We start from the raw sequence: 19,558 nt of genomic DNA on the forward strand, positions 1-19,558 counted from the left end.
AATTCATTTCTCAGACCAAAGAATCTTGAAAAGCTTTGTAGAATCAGGGGTGCTATAAGGCCCATGTTGGATCGGTATAATTTTTAAGAGACAGGCCGACTGCTGAACATGAAGGGTTTTTTTAATCATTTTGTCTTTTTGCATTCTATTGGGATAAATTCCATATAGGAATCCATCCCAAAGGTACAGGCACACACATGTGCAAACCACAGATGAAATGCTGGAAAGGTTTAAAGAAAAGTGTAACCGGTCTCCCAGTTTGAAAGCACCTTTACAGCAAAATTTAAGCTCTCTCTGTTCCCAACCTCCCAGGGCAATCCTGGAGCCTGAGATCTGCAGTGCCTTTGATCTTACAGCTGAGAAGTTGTGCTGCTAACCTCTGACCTCCCTGTTCAAGGCAGGCTTGGCAATTGCAAAGCCAGCCTGCTGGAGCAATTCTGGCGGATACCTGCTCACACACGCTTTCCAAGGACGCTGAGATCAAAGGCAGCTGCTGAGAGTGTTCCAGCCTCTGCACTTTGCTCATCAGACTTCCTCTTTTCCTTCCTTCCAAAAAGAGGCAGGTGTTAACTATTTCCATGCCAGAATTGCCCACAAGGGTGATTCTTCAGTGCTAGAGGTGCCAGGGACTATGCAGAAATAGCTAGAGACAGCGACTCCAACTCCTAGAATTCCCCAGTCATCAGGAATTCTGGGAGTTGAAGTCCATGCCTCATAAAATTGCCAAGGATGAGGAATACTGATCTACTCCAAAGGTAGGACTGGGCCCTTCCAACCCCAGAGTCTCAAGCCTTTGGAGAGGAAGCTTTTGATTTATTATTTATTTTATTTATTTAGTTCAATTTGTATGCTGCCCAATTCCCTAAGGATTCTGGGAGGCTCACAACCAAAAAGAACAAGATATACAGTATTAATATTAAAACATCTAAAAAGAGAAACAATTTTTAAAAATTTAAAACCCACAATAAGACCACACATATCATTTATGGCCAGATCTCGGCGATACAATCTAATCAACCAGGTCTTTACAGCTTTCCAGGAAGGCCAGTAGGGTGGGGGTAATATGATTGTCAGGAGGTAGCTGGTTCCAGAGAGCCGGAGCAGCCACAGAGAAGGCCCTCCCCCACAGCCCTGCAGCTGACACTGTTTAGCTGACGGGACCCGGAGAAAACCAACCCTGTGGACCCATATTGGTCGCTGGGAGCTTTGTGGTAGAAGGCGATCCCGAAGATAGAAACAAAGATAGAAACATAGAAACATAGAAGATTGACGGCAGAAAAAGACCTCATGGTCCATCTAGTCTGCCTTTATACTATTTCCTGTATTTTATCTTTGGATGGATAGATGTTTATCCTAGGCGTGTTTAAATTTAGTTACTATGGATTTACCAACCACGTCTGCTGGAAGATAGTCTGGCCCTAAGCCATGTAGGGCTTTAAAGATAATGACAACATTACCTTTATGGGTATTATTATTATTATTATTATTATTATTATTATTATTATTATATATTAAATTTGTATGCCGCCCCTCTCCAGAGATTCGGGGTGGCTCAGAGCAATAGTAAAAAACAATGTACAATACAAATCTAATATTTAAAAATCCATAATTTAAAAAGACATACACACAACTTACCATACATAAACTATATAGGCCTGGGGAAGATGTCTCAGTTCCCCCATGCCTGATGGCAGAGGTGGGTTTTAAGAAGTTTACGAAAGGCAAGGAGGGTGGGGGCAATCCTAATCTCCGGGGGGAGCTGGTTCCAGAGGGTCGGGGCCGCCACAGTAAAGGCTCTTCCCCTGGGTCCCGCCAGACGACATTGTTTAGTCGATGGGACCTGGAGAAGGCCGACTCTGTGGGACCTAACTGGTCGTTGGGATTCGTGCGGCAGAAGGCGGTCCCAGGGATATTCTGGTCCAATGCCATGAAGGGCTTTATAGGTCATAACCAATACTTTGAATTGTGAATGGAAACTGATCGGCAACCAATGCAGACAGTGGAGTGTTGGTGAAACATGGGCATACCTTGGTCCACCCATATAACACCTACACTCTGCGAGCTTCACTGGCTTCCTATTAGTCTCCGGTCATAATTTAAGGTGTTGGTTATTACCTATAAAGCCCTACATGGCTCAGGGTCAGACTATTTACGGGACCGCCTCTTGCTGCATACCTCCCAGAGACCAATAAGAGCACACAGAGTTGGCCTTCTCCAGGTCCCCTCGACTAAGCAATGCAGGTTGGCGGGGCTGCAGGGGAGGGCCTTCTCTGTTGCCGCCCCAGTTCTATGGAATCAACTCCCCCCCCCGCCATGCCCATACTGCTCCCACCCTACTGGCCTTTCATAAGGCCACAAAGACCTGGCTTTGCCTGCAGGCCTGGGGGGCCATGAATTAACAACTCTCATGGCCAAATTGTATGAATGTTTAGTATGCATGTTATTGTGATTGATTAATTTATCGGTTTTTAAATTAGGGCTTTATAATTTTCTTAGATTTTAAATTTGACTTCTTTTTTATTGTTTTGTATTTACATTGTTGTTGTAAGCTGCCCTGAATCTTTCAGGATTGGGCAGCATAGAAGTCGAATTAAACAAACAAACATCTTGAATTGCATCCAAAGACTGATTGGGAGCCAGTACAGTTTGCAGAGAGTTGGTGTAATGTGGGTGTACCTAGGTGCACCCACACAGCTCGCGCAACTGCGTTCTGGATCAGCTGTAGTCTCGGTAGCTCCGTGTAGAGTGCATTGCAATAATCTGACCGTGAGGTGATAAGGGCATGAGTGACCGTGAGAAGAGCCTCCTGATCCAAATAGGGTCGCAATTGGTTCACCAGGCAAACCTATGCAAAGATCCCCTTTTAATTTTCCTGCTTCGTTTGGAGAGATCCTAACCGAGCAGTACTAGGTTAAATGGATATTTGATCTCAACCAGGAGGAGATCTTTGTTTCTTAGCCATAAGAATTCTCAATGGAGACTCTCTCTTCAGAGGCAACATACTCTAGAGCAGTGTTTCGCTGGCTGGGGAATTCTGGGAGTTGAAGTCCAGATATCTTCAAGTTGCCAAGGTTGGGAAACACTGCTCTAGAGCAGTAATGGCAAACCTATGGCACGAGTGCCACAGGTGGCATGTGGAGCCATATCTGTGGCACGCAGGCCGTTGCCCTAGCTCAGCTCCAACATGCATGTGTGTGCTGGCAAGCTGATTTTTGGCTTGCACAGAGGCTCTGGGAGGGTGTTTTTGGCTCCCAGAAAGCCTCCGGGGGGAATGGGGGTGGCAATTTGACCCTCCCCCGGCTCCAGGGAAATCCTTGGAGCCCGGGAAGTGTGAAACACAAGTAGGGAGGACATTTTTGGCTTCCAGAGAGGCTCCAGTGGGATGTTGGAAGGTGTTTTTACTGGGCCCACACGAAGTTGGGAAAAAGGCCGTTTCTGGCCTCCAGAGGGCCTCCAGGAGGTGAGGGAAGCTGTTTCTGCCCTCCGCAGGCATTGAATTATTGGTGTGAGCACTCGCACATGCGTGATAGCATGTGTGCATGCTCATTCGGCACCCAAGGAAAAAAAGGTGTGCCATCACTGTTCTAGAGTATCAGATTCTAAGGGAAAGAAGACTCTTGCTAGTTGTTTTACTGTTTGGAGGGTGGGGAGAGGGATCCAATTGCTTCAATGGAGCAAACATGGGCAGTAATAGTCCAAAGTTGTACTCCGAAAGTACATCAACAGCAACGATGTGCAGAGGGAGGGGGCTGAACTTGAACTTGCCCTTTGAGTAGGAAGGATGAGTATAGAAATGGCATTGAAGTTAATTTAAATACAGTATATCTTAATTTGAGTTAGTTAATTAGATGTCATGCTACACATTTAGGGTTAGCATTGCATGCTTCAAAAATAATGTGGCAGAAGTGTTTCAGATCTTGTCTCTGCTGTTCATTAAGGCTCGTGCATTTCTTTTCAAGGCCTGAGCCTGGAATAAAACGCCGCTGCTTTGAGAGTTTCATTAAACATCCATTGCTTTAATGATCTGACTCCTTAAAACATCAGCATCTTTCAGAAAACCTAAAGAAAATTACACACGCTTTAATGAATAGAAGAAAGGTGCTGTGTTCATGTGAGGTGTGAATGAATCATTTTTAAAGCATACGCAGCTAAAATATTTATCATATAATTTAATGATAAATTTTGGAAGAACAGCATAAAAAGCCTTAGTTATATGTAGTCTGGGTACCATAAAGTTCTGATAACATGTTCAGATCAATTCTAGGAGCTTGCTCCAACATGTTCAGATCAATTCTAGGAGCTTGCTCTAAAACAGTGATGATGAACCTATGACACACATGCAGAATCATGCCCTATGTCAACTCCAGCATGCATGCGCATGCTGGCCAACTCCGGAGGCTTCAGGGAAGCATCCCTGAAGCGCCCAGAGTGCGAAAAACAGCATAACTATAAAGCCCTACATGGCTCATGGCCAGACTATTTACAGAGACCAATAAGAGCTCACAGAGTTGGCCTCCTCCAGGTCCCGTTGACTTGTCACTAAACAATGCAGGCTGGCGGGTCCGCGGGGGAGGGCCTTCTCTGTGGCTGCCCCGGCTTTATGGAACCAACTACCCCCCCAATGTCCGTACTGCTCCCACCCTACTGGCCTTCCACAAGGCCACAAAGACCTGGTTTTGCTGGCAGGCCAGGGGAGGGGGCATGAATTGTCCATCTTTCATGGCCAAATTTTGTTTTATGAATGGTGTGCATGCATAAGATTTGATTGGTTTTTATATAAATGGGTTTTATTGGGGTTAGTTTTTTAGAGTTTATATTCGATTTCTTTTTATTGCTGTATCTTTTTGTATTGTTTTTATGTTGTAAGCCGTCCTGAGTACTTTGGGATTGGGCGGCATAGAAGTCGAATGACTGAATGATTGAATGAATGAATGATTGATTGATTGAATGAACCAACCAACCAACCAACCAACCAACCAACCAACCAACCAACCAACCAACCAACCAACCAACCAACCACAAACAAACAAACAAACAAACAAACAAACAAACAAACAACAGGCAAACCAGAAGTCTGTTTTTCTGAACATCTTGTTTGGCCATTTTTTCACTGTCTTAGGCTTCAGTGAGGCCTGTGCACCTGCGTGTGAGGGTTGTGCGCATGCGCAGGAGCAGCACAGAGAGAGTGCACATCTGTGGGGGGGAGGGGATGGGCGTGGGCATCATAAAATAGGGCACAATTCACTTAACTGTAAACAACATAAATTTTAGGCTCAATTATCGTTGTAAGTCAAGGACTATATGTATAGTGGCCTGTTTAAATCATGGTGTATATTACAGAGGCCAGCATATAAACAAGCCAAGAAATGGATTGCAGTTGTAGATAAGACAGTAGCCGAAGGCCTTGGCTTTTGCTCTTGGCATTTGCTAGTAACATACAAATGTCACCAGAAGGTGTAGGGCAGTGATGGCAAACCTATGGCACGGGTGCCACAGGTGGCACGTGGAGCTGTATCTGCTGGCACACAAGCCTTTGCCCTAGTTCAGCTCCAACCTGCATGTGTATGCCAGCCAGCTGATTTTGGGCTCACACAGAGGCTCTGGGAGGGCGTTTTTGGCTTCCAGAGAGCCTACAGGGAGGGAAAAACACGAGCCTATTGGGCCCATCAGAAATTGGGAAACAGGCCATTTTCAGCCTCCAGAGGGCCTCCGGGGGGGCCAAGGAAGTTGTTTTCACCCTCTCCGGGCATTGAATTATGGGTGTGGGCACTCACACATGTGCAATAGCGCATGCCCACGGAAAAAAAGGTACGCTATCTCTGCTCTAGAGTATTTTGCCTCTGAAGATAGAGCCTCCATTGAGAATTCTTATGGGAAAGAAACAAAAAACTCCTTGCCATCACTGCCCTAAGCCATGTAAAAAACTGACTTATGACTATTTTTCACAGTTACAGCCTTCGCAGCATCCCCAAGCGATCGTGTGATCAAAATTTGGATGCTCGGCAACTGGTTCACACTTATGACCGTGGGCTGTGCCTCGAGGTCATGTGTGATCCCTTTTGGCAACCTTTTTGAAAAGCATTTATTATTTTATTTATTATTATTTAGATTTGTATGCCGCCCCTCTCCGAGGACTCGGGGCGGCTCACAGCAGAGAAAAACAAATCATAAATAATCTGAATACATTTAAAACATTTAAGATTTAAAAGAAAACCCCATATAGTACATACACACTCACAAGCATACCATACACAATTTAAACATGCCCAGGGGCAGATGTCTTAGTTCCCCCATGCCTGACGGCAAAGGTGGGTTTTAAGGAGTTTACGGAAGGCAGGTAGAGTAGGGGCAGTTCTAATCTCCGGGGGGAGTTGGTTCCAGAGAGCCGGTGCCGCCACAGAGAAGGCTCTTCCCCCGGGGCCCGCCAACCGACACTGTTTAGTTGACGGGACCCGGAGAAGGCCCACTCTGTGGGACCTAATCGGTCGCTGGGATTCGTGCGGCAGGAGGCGGTCTCGGAGGTATTCTGGTCCGATGCCATGAAGGGCTTTAAAGGTCATAACCAACACTTTGAATTGCATAGTCAAGGGAGAACCCAGATTCGCTTAACAACTGGGTTACTAACTTTAACAACTGCAGCAATTCATTTAGCAACCGTAGCAGGTCATGAAATGGGGCAAAACTCACTTATTTATTTTATTATGGATTAGATTTGTATGCCGCCCTTCGCAGCCCTTCGCAACGTTTGTTCACTTTATTTATTTTATTTATTTATTATTTAGATTTGTATGCCGCCCCTCTCCGCAGACTCGGGGTGGCTCACAACAAAGTGAAAACAATTTACAACAAATCTAAATTACTGTTTAAAAATATTTTTAAAAACCCCATTTTCTAAACAAACATACATACAGACATACCATTCATAAATTGTATATGCCCGGGGGAGATGTCTCAGTTCCCCCATGCCTGACGACAAAGGTGGGTCTTAAGGAGCTTACGAAAGGCAAGGAGAGTAGGGGCAGTTCTAATCTCCCGAGGGGAGTTGGTTCCAGAGGGCCGGGGCCGCCACAGAGAAGGCTCTTCCCCTGGGGCCCGCCAACCGACATTGTTTAGTTGACGGGACCCGGAGAAGGCCAACTCTGTGGGACCTAATCGGTCGCTGAGACATTTAACAAATGTCTCATTTAAACAACGGAAATTGTGGGTTTATTTGTGGCCATACATCAAGGACCATCTATGGGCAGGTGCTCTTCTTCTTCTTTTTCTTCTTCTCTTTCTTTCTTTCTTTCTTTCTTTCTTTTTAAGAAAATATCATCTTTATTGAAGATAAATAGGGGAGGGGATACATAAAGCAAAAGGACTATGCGAATATTGGTACAAATGTATATGAATTTAGAGTATACAGTTATAAATTAAAATAGGCACTTACATATATAGAAGAAAATAAGGCTAAAGAGAGAGAAAGAGAAAGAGACAAAAAGGGGAAGTAAAGAGAAGAGGAAAAATAAAAAAAATTAAAAAGAAGAAGAAAGAAAGAAGAGATAAATTCATATCTATACATTTATCAGATGTCATAAATAGTGTCAACTTATCCGTTGACCCGATTACTCTACAGCTTTTAAGATCTTTACTATCAATATAGATGAATGTTTTAAGTTTCTAAACTTGAGTTTAAGTGCTTTTCATGCAGTGGGAGAGGATGCCAGCCCTCTTTATATTCTGAGCATACGTGAACCTTGCCTGGTTCATTTAAGTCTTTGGCTGTAAACCGAGTGCCCCGATGATGGTGTTGCTTTTCCCCATAGATGTGAGAACGGTAGAACATGCCAGGGCTCAGCCTTAGATCTCAAGAGCGATAAGGGAACGGAGCGCTTTCAAGTGCCTGCCTGTGTCCTTTGCTCACCTCTAGCTATCAGATCTTAAAGGACAGGTGAGGTCTTCTGAGGGACTTAAGACCCAAATTCCTCTTTCGGGGAGAGGCTGAGCCTGGCAGTGCCCACTGCTGCCCCTTTGTTTGCCTTTTTTTTTTTTCATGTGGCTGCCTGAAGTCTGCCCGCTCTCCAGCTCAAAGCTCAGAACTGGCGAAGAAGAAAAGCCCCCGCTGAATGGCTCACACAGCCCCAGGCTTTGGCGAGGCAGGGCTGCGGTTCGCATCCTAGGCTTTGAAGCAGAGCCAGCGGGCGGCTTTGGGGCCTGCTGGGCCTGGCAGGGATCCAGTGCCAATAGGATGTGGGGGAGGGAAGCAGGTGAGCCAGCTAGCGAGGGCGGAAGGGGTGGGGAAGGGAATTTAAGGTAGACCAGGGAGAAGTGGGAGCAGGCGGGTGCACTGCGGTGCTTGGGTGGCAGGGCTGCTTTCGTCGTGGGGCAGGAACAGAGGAGAGCTTTGTTCCTCCAAGTAGGGCAGGGCTGGGCTGGGCTGGAGAGGAGGGGAACGGGAAGTCAAAGTCCTGGAGGGCTCCTGAGTTTTTCCAAAGAGAAGCAAGATCACACCTTGCTGACCCAGAGCGGGCCTAGCTGCACCATTGTCCTCCTTTGAGCTGAAACCAGGAATCGGCATTTGTGTGCGTACAAAAGTTACACACATACACACACACACGCAAAGTCACCAATCGCTTTTTGGGTTACTTTTGAAATGCGGGTGCAGTTCTCGGTTTTGCAGCGGATAAAAAAAGGCTGGAGAGGAGCTATCCGCTCGGAGCCCTAGGCCTCCAGTTCTAGTTTAAGAAAGCCTTGAATGTGGAGACGCCAAGGATTGAACCAAAAAAGCAGCTCTCAGATGTGCCAGGGTTGTGGCCCATCCCTAGTCCTAATTATAGTCTGGACCTACTCTGAAAGCAGGCTGACTCATTTTGACATTTGCATCTCATGATATTGCTCCACCGCTCATGACCACTGATTTATGTGGTTTTCTATATTTTTAATATATTGGTAGGTTTCTATTTTTAAGCTGAATAAAAACTGTTTTAAAGCTGTTTTAAAGTGGTACACACTGCTTAGAAAAACATAGCGTGACAGCTGATAGAGGCCTGTTTTCTACCCCCCCCCCCCCTTTTAAATAGATGCATCGACTAAGGCAGAGGTCTTCAAACTGGGCAACTTTAAGACTCGTGGACTTCAACTCCCAGAATTCTCTGGGAGTGAATCTGGAGCTGGAGAATTCTGGGAGATGAAGTCCACAAGTCTTAAAGTTGCCAGGTTTGGGGACCCCTGGACTAAGGATTCAGATCAGATATTATAAGGAGTGTGCTGCACCAGTCCAGTTCCATGATGAGTGTCTGTGAGCATGGCAGAGGGAGGGCAGTGCATTGCTTTGGCCCATAGGGGGCACAATCTGTTAATACTGTTACTGTTAATTAAATTTCTATACCGCCCTTCTCCTGAGACTCAGGGCGGCTTATAAAAAAACAATTACAAAATATGTAAGAAATCTAACATTTAAGATTCTAAAAAGCATCAATTATAAAAATCTAACTAATTCATATTCTAAAACCCCAGTTTATTTAAAAACCAATCATACATGTTCCTCCCAACATACACTATTCAATCATAGGCCGGGGCCCGGGGTAGATATTAAAATTCAGTGGCCCCAGGCCTGTCAGCAGAGGTGCATTTTTAAGGCATTACGGAAGGCTGAGAGGGTGGGGGCAATACGAATTTCTGGGGGGAGTTAATTCCAGAAGGCCGGGGCCACCACAGAGAAGCCTCTTCCTCTAGGCCACATCACATGGCATTGCCTGGTTGATGGGACCTGGAGAAGGCCGACTCTGTGGGCCCTGACTGGCCGCTGGGATACATGAGGCAAAAGACGGTCCCATAAGTAATCTGCTCCGATGCCATGTAGGGCTTTATAGGTCATAACCAACACTTTGAATTGTGTTTAGAGACCAGTCGTCAGCCAATGCAGCTCACGGAGTGCTGGAGAGACATGGGCATATCTCGGAAGGGCCATGACGGTTCGCACAGCTACTGGGAACATCTTCCGGGCTCAGGGAAGAAGATTGCTGCTTCTAAATGTTCTAAATATCTGAATAAATGGGCTGGGCTGGCAATAAAATTTATGCATCCCAAGTCATTTAGAATTCCCCAATTTCATTGCAACTCAGTTCTAAGGTAGTCCTCAACTTAACAAATAGTTCATGAACTCAATCTGTATAGTCTGGAGGACAGAAGGGAAAGGGGGGGACATGATCGAAACATTTAAATATGTTAAATAAAGTTTAGGAGGGAAGTGTTTTTAATAGGAAAGCGAACACAAGAACAATCGGGCACAATCTGAGGTTAGTTGGGGGAAAGATCAGAAGCAATGTGAGAAAATATTATTTTACTGAAAGAGTAGTAGATGCTTAGAACAAACGTCCAGCAGACATGGTTGGTAAATACACAGTAACTGAATTTAAACATGCCTAGGGTAAACATATATCCATCCTAAGATAAAATACAGGAAATAGTATAAGGGCAGACTAGAACGACCATGAGGTCTTTTTCTGTTGTCAGTCTTCTATGTTTCTATGTGATTTATATTTGGATACTGGGCAACTGACTCTCATTCATGACGGTCGCACTCTCCCAGGGTCATGTGATCGTTGTTTGCAAACATCTGACAAGCAATGTCAATGGGGAAGCCAGATTCGCTTTAACAACCAGTTGATTAACTTATCAATGGCGGTGATTCAGTTAACAAATGTCTCAAGAAAAGTCGTAAAATAAGGCAAAACTCACTTAACAAATGTCTCGCTCGGCAACATAAATTTTGGGCTCAATTGTGGTCGTAAGTCAAAGATTACCTGTACATACACTCCTTTGTGGCCATTTCTCTCTTTTCAATTGTGATGTTACACAACCCTCCTTTTCCCAACCTGGGATTGTTTTCTGTAAACTGTATTTTGTATTCTGGGGCCGTTAGTCTGCCCTCTGAATCAGCCACGAAGGATTGAGAGTATGCATGGTTTCTTTGTAAGGGTGATTTATGTTTTTATGTTGCCTTTTAATTGCTGTTAATATTGTAGGTCGTATTTATACGCAAAATCTCGCACACATCGGCAATGCAGAGCTGTGCGTGCAGCTGCATTTTCGCTACCGGTATGCAGTGTGGTCCATTCCAGCTAGCAACCCAACACTGCTTGGGGTGGACAAGCTTCTGCCTTAGTGTATTTTGGGATGTGAACTGTGCACGTATGTTGTGTTGTCCATCCAGTCAGAGCTGAAGAAGCTACTTGGATGAGAAGCGAAATGTCTTCAAAGAAAAAATAGAAAGTCAGTTGTCTCTTGAAAAAAACACCTTTGGAAAAAGCTTGACTTGCCTGACTGAGAATGTCCATAGATGACCAATCTATGGAGTAATTGAGGTGGACAACAAAGAATGAGAGAGGCTACGTGGTCACAATGATGCACTTGTTCACATATATTCTCTTGAATTCTTTCCTCTCTTTGCAGGCAAAACTGGCAGGCGAGAGGGGAGCCCGGGCTGTTCTTTTTGACATTACAGATGACCAGAGTGCTGCTGACCAGGTAAGGAGATTCCGAAGAAAAGGGGGGATGTTCCTTTCTTGTTTTTAACAGATTTGCTTTTAAAAAAGAAGTGAGAGGCCAGAACTTCCTTCTCTCGCTCCCCTCTTTTTAAATGTTTCTGATTTTTTATTAATTTGCCAGTTATATGAATAGAATAGAACAGAACAGAACATATTTTTTTAATTGGCCAAGTGTGATTGGATACACAAGGAATTTGTCTTGGTGCATATGCTCTCAGCGTACATAAAATAAAATATACATTTGTCAAGAATCATGTGGTACAACACTTAATGATTGTCATAGGGGTCAAATAAGCAATGAAGAAGCAATACAGTATTAATAAAAATCTTAGGATATAAGCAACAAGTTACAGTCATACAGTCAACATGGGAGGAAATGGGTGATAGGAATGATGAGAAAAACTAGTAGAATAGAAGTGCAGATTTAGTAGAAAGTCTGACAGTGTTGAGGGAATTATTTGTTTAGTAGAGTGATGACAAAAGGAATGTCTTCAGAAGTGCCATCATGAATTGGGATAGATGATAGGTAGACGGGCAAACAGAAATCCCGGACTTTCATTTGAACTGACTATGGAAAGCCTGGTTCTCTTATCTCTTCATGCCTGGTTTCCTCAGACTGTCTTCCCCTGTATTCCTCCAGACAGGAGGAATTGTCAGAGCCATTTCTTTTCATACATGTGAAGCATGTTGGTCACCAGCAGTAGAGGGCTGCAATTTTTTTTTTTACTACCATACTGTGGGCGTGGCTTATTTTGGGGGTGCGGCTTGCCAACCATGTGACCAGGTGAGAGTGGCTTCATTTATTACATTTCATTCATTTATTAGATTTGTATGCCGCCCCTCTCCGAAGACTCAGGGCGGCTCACAACAGCAATAAAAACAATATAACAGTGGAACAAATCTAATATTAAAAACATATAAAACCCTATCATTACTTAAAAATCAAACAGCAACATTCACACCAAACATAAAACAAAGTATAAAAAAGCCTGGGGGAAAAGTGTCTCAACTCCCCCATGCCTGGTGGTATAAGTGAGTCTTAAGTAGTTTACGAAAGACAGGAAGGGTGGGGGCAGTTCTAATCTCCGGGGGGAGTTGGTTCCAGAGGGCCGGGGCCGCCACAGAGAAGGCTCTTCCCCTGGGGCCCGCCAAATGACATTGTTTAGTCGACGGGACCCGGAGAAGGCCAACTCTGAGGGACCTTATCGGTCGCTGGGATTCGTTCGGTAGCAGGCGGTTCCGGAGGTACTCTGGTCCAATGCCATGTAGGGCTTGACGATCATGTGATCGAGGGGTGGCTTAAAGGTCATGTGACTGGATTTAAGGTGGCCATCTTGACGTCACTAACATCAAGGGTTTGGGTTAGGGTGGCTGGCCTCTGCTCGCCTCAAAGAGATACCATTTCCCTATCTATTTACTATTACTGAACATCCCAAATATATTTAATTCTATGTATATATGCCATATGTGTACATACATATTACACACAGGCACACAAAAATATACATTAACTACTATATAAACTGTATGTGTATGTACACCCACCCATGCACGCATAGCCCTTCTAAATTTATATACATCCAACCTCATTTACTGCGATAGGAAGACCATACCCAGAGCCCAGAAGTGAAAAAAAGAACAAAATCAATTTTTTTTCTACCGGTTTTGCGTACCTGACTGTACCCATAGGAGACTATCACTGGTCACCAGCATAGAAATGGATATGAGGATAACTAAAGTTTTTTGGGGAAAGACAGCACTGTTAATATTCACTTATTTTGGCTTTTAGGTGACTCCCTTTCCACCTGTGTCAGGTGACAGTAAAAACAAAAATATTATAACTGCCCTTTCATGTGATATACAGTACAGACTTCCCCATCTATGCCAGATAATGTCATATTTCTTAATGTTAGGCCTGCCATTCTGCCATAATGAAACATGGAAAAGTAGTGCTAAGCAATGCTTGGGTTTTTTTTTTTTAAAGTGACAGTGGATATGACACAAATACACTTCGGAATCCAATTCCATCACACCACATTCACAAATATTTTTTCTTTTTTTTCACCACTAAATTTGAATACTAGGAAAACAGTATTCAGGGATTTCTTTTGGTAGCTCTTAATCTTCATCTCATCCCTGGCCCATGAAAGAGAATGTCTTAGGTTAGAGGTCTTCAAACTTGGAAACTTTAAGACTTGTGGACTTCAATTTCCAGAATTCTCATAGCTGGCTGGAGAATACTGGGAGTTGAAACCCACAAGTCTTAAAGTTGCCAGGTTTGGGGATCCCTGCCTTAAATCATAGAATCATAGTGTTGAAGGGTTGGAAGAGATTTTTGAAATTATCTGGTCCAACTCCTTTCCCTGTCTTGCAGATTTGAAGACTGAATGTTTGCACCAGCAACTAGAATCTTAAACCCACATATTTTGTGACGATACTTGCTTTTGTTCTTGTCACACTTAGTGGAAGTGTGATTACAATAGTCGGCATGGCAAAAAACCACCCGTGCTTTAGAATTAATATGTGCAGGAAAACTGAAAGACAAAGAGCAAGACTGAATACAGATATGGCCTTGTGGCAATAAGGGTATTGATGTGTGCTTATTTCTTCTCCCTTATTGTGCCTGCAGATTACTGACCAGCAACCATTTTAAGTGATTTGGTCCCTTTTGAATAAGGTGGAGTTGGGGATCATTCTCAATGTGAGAATTACATTGAGGATCTGCTAGATAAAGTTGCTTGAATCTGCTTGGAATTGTCCGACTTTCAGCTGTGCTGTCCGGTTATCTGGCCTGAATTTGATCCAATTACTTCCAAAGGAATGGACAGAGTTCCTTGGAATGCTACCTTTGTGTTAGATCCACCTGCTTTACAGATGCCACAGGGACTGACTCGCTCCCAGGTCCTTTTTCATGTCTATATGGAAGCACTGCATATGGTTTGGCATAGGGTGGAGTTTCATCAGTATGCTGATGTCACTTATTTTTATATCTGTGCCTCAGGCTGTCCAAGTGTGGCTATTGAGGCGCTTGCGTTTTCCCAATGCCTGGAGGCTGTGTAGGTCTGGATGGGGGGGGGGGGGGGGAAACTACTTCATTTCAACCTTGAGTGGCTGTGTGTTCTGGAGCTCCCCATACCTGGTTGTTTGCCATTGCTAACTCTGAACGGAGTTACATTGCCTCAACCAGGGTTGATTTGCAATCTCGGGGTCTTCATGGTCTGGTAGCTGATTATTATTATTATTTTTTATTATTATTATTTATTGGATTTGTATGCCACCCCTCTCCGTAGACTCGGGGCAGCTAACAACAGTAGTACAAAACAGCATGTAAATCCAATACTAAAACTAATACTAAAACAATTTAAAAACCCTTATTTGTAAAAGCAAACATACATACAAACAAACATACCATGCATAAATTGTAAAGGCCTAGGGGGAAAGAATATCTCAGTTCCCCCATGCCTAACAGCAGAGGTGGGTTTTAAGGAGCTTACAAAAGGCGAGGAGGGTGGGAGCAATTCTAATCTCTGGGGGGAGTTGGTTCCAGAGGGCCGGGGCTGCCACACAGAAGGCTCTTCCCCTGGGGCCCGCCAAACGACATTGTTTTGTTGACGGGACCCGGAGAAGGCCAACTCTGTGGGACCTAACTGGTCACTGGGATTCATGCGGCAGAAGGCGGTCTCGTAGATACCCTGGTCCGGTGCCATGATACCTAAGAAGCCCCCCTATGGCTAGGGGGGCTCTTTCACACGAAAAGTTCTCATGCACCAGTTGTACCCATTCCTGGATTGGAGGCACTTCTCATTCTCACATTAATCAACCTCACACATGGACTGTTGCGACACATTCTTCATGATGCTGCCTTCAGAAGTATTTAGAAGCATCAGTTGGTCCACAATGCAGCAGTACGTGCAGAATTGCATGCATCATGATACTCCCACATAACACCAATCTATGTGCTCTGCAGTGACTCCAGCAGGATTTTGGTTGCACTTCAACAGACTCATGATCTCTTTTCATGTGATGTGTGGCATGGGGCCAGAGTAACTGAGGGACCACCTCTCCTCAACCGGTTTTGCCTGACTCATTAGATATGACAGAATGAGCATGATCCTGGTCCCCTCAGCCAGGCAGGGCTTGCCGATACCACCACTACCAGTGTGTTGCACACACAAATTTGGGTCTCTGCTGCATGCACGGGTGCTCCAGCGAGATTTTGCTACTGCGCATGTGCAGGAGGCAAAATCTTGCGATGAGATGTGTGTGAGAGAGATTACGGTGATTTCTTTCCATGCGCAGAAGCAAAAAAATTGCTGAAATTTCTCTTGTGCGTGTGTCCGCTCGCAAGATTATGCTCCTGCGGATGCGCAGAAGCAAAACCTAGCTGGGGCTCAGGGGCATGCACCACAGACCCAAAGTTGTGCACACAATGCGCTGTTAGCAGTGGTACCGCACAATGTGCTGTTAGCAGTACTACCGGCGGTGGTACTCACCTGGCTTCCTACTGCACATGTGCAGGAAGGAAAATCGCGATTGTGTGAGATTTCGGTGATTTATTTTCATGCGCATAAGCAAAAAAATGCTGAAATCTCCCTCTCACATACGTGCACTTGCAAGATCTTGCTTCCTGCGCTTGCGCAGAAGCAAAACCTCACTGGGACTCATGTGTGCGCACACCGCAGATATGAAGATGCGCAGGCAGCTCAACTTTTTCTACTGGTGCAGCATCCTCATCCGTATCGATAGGAACCCACTAGTGCCCTCAGAAGAGGTGGGTTACTCCCGGTTTGGACCAATTCTATAGAACTCGTAGTAGGAATTCCAACTCCTGCTCGCCAAATTGGGAGTGATTGCCAGTTGGCCATGCCCTCGAACTGGCTCTAATGGTGGCGCCATAGGCACTGCCACCTTGTTTTTGGCTTTTGCACACACGCAGAATATTGTTTTTTAGCACTGCGTATATACACACAAAGCATTTGCGCTTTCGTGCAGCACAGCAATGTGTGCACGCTCAAGCGGCACAGGAGGAAGTGAACTGGTGGCGAGGTAAGTTAGAACCCACCCCTGCCCCTCAGTGAGGTCATTTCACCTGGTGGATCCTAGGAAGCATGTCTTCTCTGTCATGGTTCCTGCCGTAAGGATCATCTTTGCCCCTAAATATGGATGACCCCTGACCTTGCTAACTCTTCCTGCAGGCATTCAGGCCAGGCTGTTAGTTCTGAAACTCCAATGTCAATGTAAAGGATGGGTATCCTTAGATATCTCAGGGGTTGCAATTATGTTGGAAATGTAAGAAAGAAATAGATACCTATTATCATCAATGGTGGATGTGTAGTAAAGTTAAGCTTTATTGGAAAATGATAGAAATAATTTTAAAAGAAATAGTAATGCTAGAGATAGAAAAAACCCCTGGAATTTTATTTATTGGGTATAACTAGTCAGAAATATAAGAAAGAAATTTTACATTTAGTTATACATATTTTGACGGTGGCCAGGATTGTTTATGCGCAAAATTGGAAAGGGGAAAATATCCCCAAAGAAGAAGAGGTTATCAAGAAAATATTAGATTGCGCTGAAATGGATATGATGACAAGACGGTTAAAAGACCAAGAAGAATCAGAATTTTATGTAGTATGGAATAAACTGTATATATGGATAAATAAGAAAAAGAAAAATGTATGACTTACATCTTGTGTTTTATTTAGTCTATAAATGAAAGTTTTATATATATATAAGATCAAATAGAGTTTTCTTCTTTTCACTTAAAGTATTAAGCTGACTTAAAGTATTAATAAGGTATTCTCTTTCTGTATGGAAACTTAACTTCTAGAATAAGCAGGGGTATTGCAACTCCAAATTTATGTTAAATGTATGTTTGTTGGTTTTCTCTTTTTATGAAAAATCCAATGAAGTTTATTAAAAAAAGAAAAGATATCTCAGGGGTTGCCACAAAGAAGGAGTCAACCTATTCTCCAAAGCACCTGGGGGTAGAACAAGAAGCAATGGGTGGAAACTAATGAAGGAGAGAAGCAACTGAGAACTAAGGAGAAATTTCCTGACAGTCAGAAGGGTTGATCAGTGGAACAGCTTGCCTCCAAAAGTGGTGAAGGCTCCAACACTGGAACCTTTTAAGCAGATGTTGGATAGCCATCTGTCTGAAGTAGTATAGGGTTTCCTGGCTAAGCAGGGGGTTGGACTAGAAGACCTCCAAGGTCCCTTCCAACTCTGTTGTTGATGTTGATGTTGTTGTTGATGTTGTTGTTGTTATTGTTGTTGTTATTATTATTATTATTATTATTATTATTATTATTATTATTATTAATGAGGAAACATTGACCTGGGGTGTGGGTATGTTTGTTATAACTGTTGTTATTTTGCATTTTATATTTGCTATCCAGAGTATCATTGGAGAGGTGGGTGGCCTTATAAATTCATTAAACAAACTGAGTGTATCACTAGCTAAATCAGAAAGGAGCACCGTTTGGATTTCAAAGCAGCTTGATGGTCTCACCTGGTCATTAGGATTGCCTTCTTATCACTACACTGACTGTTAAGCAAAGAGCTTTCTGGGCAGTACCATACAACTCAACGAGATTTTAAGATAGCCATCTCCCCAGTAGAGATGAGACTTGAATCCACTATTTGCTGAAACATGCTAAGGAAGTGATTTCCAGGTTTCCCCCAAGCCAAGTGAATGTTTTGTAGAATGGTCCAGAGAGCCCAACTCATATTCAATCTCTCCACAGTTGAGGAAGCCTCAAGAGCTGAGTCATCCTGTTGTTCTGATCTGGGGCCATAATGCTGAACTTCTCATGAGAGTGGTGAACAACAACCGTGAAGCCCATGTGAAGATTGAGGTGAAGGAAATGCCAGCTTGGGTAAATAAGTTTTTTTTCTTCTTCCCTGGATTCTTATTGAAAATCTGAAGTCAATCTGCTGTATTTTTGTTTCCTCTTTAGCCTAGGACAGGGATGTCAAACTGAAGGCCAGGGGCTGCATCCATTGCTTAGATATGGCCTGCAAAGCTGCCCTGGAAACAGTGAAGGACTGGTGTCTCTACGTAGCCCTCCTGAACTCTGTTTTTGGCTGTGATGGCCTCCAGCAGCCTTCTATCAGCGGAAATGGAGCTCAGCAAGGCCATGCGTGGCCCATCTGGGCTCCTTTTTACTGGCAGAGGGTTGCAGAAGCCCGTCACACCCAAAATTGGAGTCTGTTTGCTGGCAGAGGGCTGCAGTGGCCATGTCCCTCCCCGGGCACGTGCCCCCCCCCCCCCCCCCCGAGGTCAAACACAACCCTGATGCAGCCCTCAATGAAATTGACTTTGACACTCCTGGCCTAGGACAACTTTTTTCAAATTAATTCTCCTTCCAAAGGTGCTTGGCTATAACACCAATCCCTTTTCAGCCAACTTTGATGTAAAGATCAAAAGCAACAGGAGAGAATATTATTTTACTGAAAGAGTAGTAGATCCTTGGAACAAACTTCCAGCAGACGTGGCTGATAAATCCACAGTAACTGAATTTAAACATGCCTGGGATAAACATATATCCATCCTAAGATAAAATACAGAAAATAGTATAAGGGCAGACTAGATGGACCAGGAGGTCTTTTTCTGCCGTCAGACTTCTATGTTTCTATGTTTCTATCTGTATAGTCTGGAGGACAGAAGGAAAAGGGGGGACATGATCGAAACATTTGAATATGTTAAAGGGTTAAATAAGGTCCAGGAGGGAAGTGTTTTTAATAGGAAAGTGAACACAAGAACAAGGGGACACAATCTGAAGTTAGTTGGGGGAAAGATCAAAAGCAACGTGAGAAAATATTATTTCAGTGAAAGAGTAGTAGATCCTTGGAACAAACTTCCAGCAGACGTGGTTGATAAATCCACAGTAACTGAATTTAAACATGCCTGGGATAACAATATATCCATCCTAAGATAAAATACAGAAAATAGTATAAGGGCAGACTAGATGGATCATGAGGTCTTTTTCTGCCGCCAGTCTTCTATGTTTCTATGTTTCTATGCTGAC

General features: G+C 44.0%; 1 protein-coding gene across 1 annotated transcript in view; it reads left to right on the plus strand.

Moving 5' to 3' along the window:
- Nucleotides 1–19,558, plus strand: part of RNF43 (ring finger protein 43) — a 70,662-nt gene that overhangs the window by 33,841 nt on the left and 17,263 nt on the right. Inside the window, exons 3-4 of the mRNA XM_070735058.1 lie at nucleotides 11,434–11,508; nucleotides 18,275–18,406. Of these exons, the coding sequence (XP_070591159.1) occupies nucleotides 11,434–11,508; nucleotides 18,275–18,406 (207 nt within the window). The remainder of the gene's footprint in view (nucleotides 1–11,433; nucleotides 11,509–18,274; nucleotides 18,407–19,558) is intronic.

Source organism: Erythrolamprus reginae, chromosome 1 (genome assembly GCF_031021105.1).
Source record: "Erythrolamprus reginae isolate rEryReg1 chromosome 1, rEryReg1.hap1, whole genome shotgun sequence".
NCBI lineage: Eukaryota > Metazoa > Chordata > Lepidosauria > Squamata > Dipsadidae > Erythrolamprus > Erythrolamprus reginae.